This window comes from Suillus subaureus (assembly GCF_016647635.1).
Source record: "Suillus subaureus strain MN1 chromosome Unknown BJ212scaffold_73, whole genome shotgun sequence".
NCBI lineage: Eukaryota > Fungi > Basidiomycota > Agaricomycetes > Boletales > Suillaceae > Suillus > Suillus subaureus.
Genome location: NW_024538629.1, coordinates 63,272 through 64,968, shown reverse-complemented (window position 1 = coordinate 64,968; position 1,697 = coordinate 63,272). Strand labels below are relative to the sequence as shown.

The 1,697-nt window shown below is 46.5% G+C and overlaps 1 protein-coding gene across 1 annotated transcript; it reads left to right on the top strand.

The window, feature by feature from the left end:
• Positions 1-487, top strand: BJ212DRAFT_1487216 (uncharacterized protein; the record flags this gene model as incomplete). Its single annotated transcript, XM_041341247.1, has 2 exons — positions 1-25; positions 72-487. 2 exons carry the CDS (start codon positions 1-3, stop codon positions 485-487), a joined length of 441 nt encoding a protein of 146 aa, XP_041186401.1.
• Positions 488-1,697: the final 1,210 nt, after the last annotated feature.

The following is a 1,697-nucleotide window of genomic DNA, read 5'->3' as shown; positions in this document are numbered from 1 at the left end:
ATGCCATGTGTCAAAGACTTGTCAAGTAAACTCACATGTCTTGGCGCCTCTTCGCTGATATTCTCGCTTAGATATCGTGCATCATTGCCCTGGTTGTCGCTTCGAGGATGAGCGTTCGCGTTTTGAATCGGATGATGTATTCTGGAAGGTCTGGACTGACGTCAACGGTCAGCATGTCGGATACACGAAGCTCTGCGACGCTCTGCAGCGTCAGCGGGTGGCTCGTGACACACGAGACGCCGCCGCCGCACGCTCGTTCTTTGGTGGCAACCTGGACCACCTGGACGCACAAGGCATGTTCAAGTATGCAAAGTCTGGCTTGCTGAAACTGATGAACAAGGACGTCGACGTCGCCCGCAAGTGGAGGGAGTTGCTTACCGTTGACTGCGCACTCGCCCAGCGCTGGGAGGGTTCACTACTGGCAGATCTGCAGTCCTCGTTGCCACCAGTGCGATCGTTGCGTGCATGTCATATCTGCGTCGTTTGAACAGAGTCTCTCTTGTTTATCCGTCCCTTTTCTTTGTTGTTTTCTTTCGCTATGATGCACCTTATCTCTAACTAAGACTTTAGTATACCTGCAAGTATGTTGAATTTTAATGCACTCATGTCTCTGTTCAGTTCCACACCACTGCTCACCCCCTCCAATCTGTACCTAGTACTGCTACTTTGAATTGAGTTCCCTCCGCATCTCGCACAACTTTCGCTCCGTCCTCATGTCCACTCTCTGAACTCCTTCGTCACTTCGCGCGGTGGGTTTGGTGCCAAGGGTTCTGCCAGTTCTGCCCACAACACTAGTACTGCCACTGCCAGCCTGGCGCTGTTACGTTTAATTCTCACAAGGTCAAAAAATGGGGCACTGTAGGACCATACAGCTACAATATCAATGTATGGACTCATTGACCTTGTAGTCAAGGTATAGATCTCCCTTTACTTTATAAATAAATAGATAAATACAGGAGCCTTGGCCCCCATAATCCTTCCCTATGCTCTTCACTTACATTATCACTTTAGGGATATCATGTATCATTGCCTTGATTGTTGCTTTGGGTCTGACTCGCAGACATGCCTACCTTTTACCTCTGCTGCCTGGTCCTCGTCTGTTACCAATTTTGGGTAATGTGCTGCAATTGAATACTAAATGACCTTGGCTCACATATACTGCGTGGGGGAAGACATATGGTTAGTAGCAGACCAATGGCCTCTTTTCAAAGCTCTTGGATTCAATTTCATACCTGATCATAGGAAAAATCATTCACTCCTGCATACTTGGGATGGACATGATCATCATAAACTCCAAAACCATTGTGCAGGAGTTGCTGGACAAGTGTTCTGTGAATTATTCTACTCTCCCATTATTTGCACCAATGAATTGTATGTATTGCCAGTTTTCATTCATTTTGTTCTTCATCCACTGATGATGCAGAGCTGGACTGGATTTCAACACTGTACTCCTTCCATATGGCAAGACTTTACAGTGACATCGCAAGATCTTCTATCAAGTTCTCAGGGCTGAAATCTTGGACTCATACCATGAGATGTACTGTCACCACACAAACAATCTAGTCATCAATCTCTTGAATGCCACAAGGGACCTGCAGTAACAGATTCAAGTGTTTGTACCTAATTCGGTGGTGTTGTTGTTATGTATGGTCCAGTCAACAGTCAATCCTTGCAACAGATACACAGCATCCCTGATC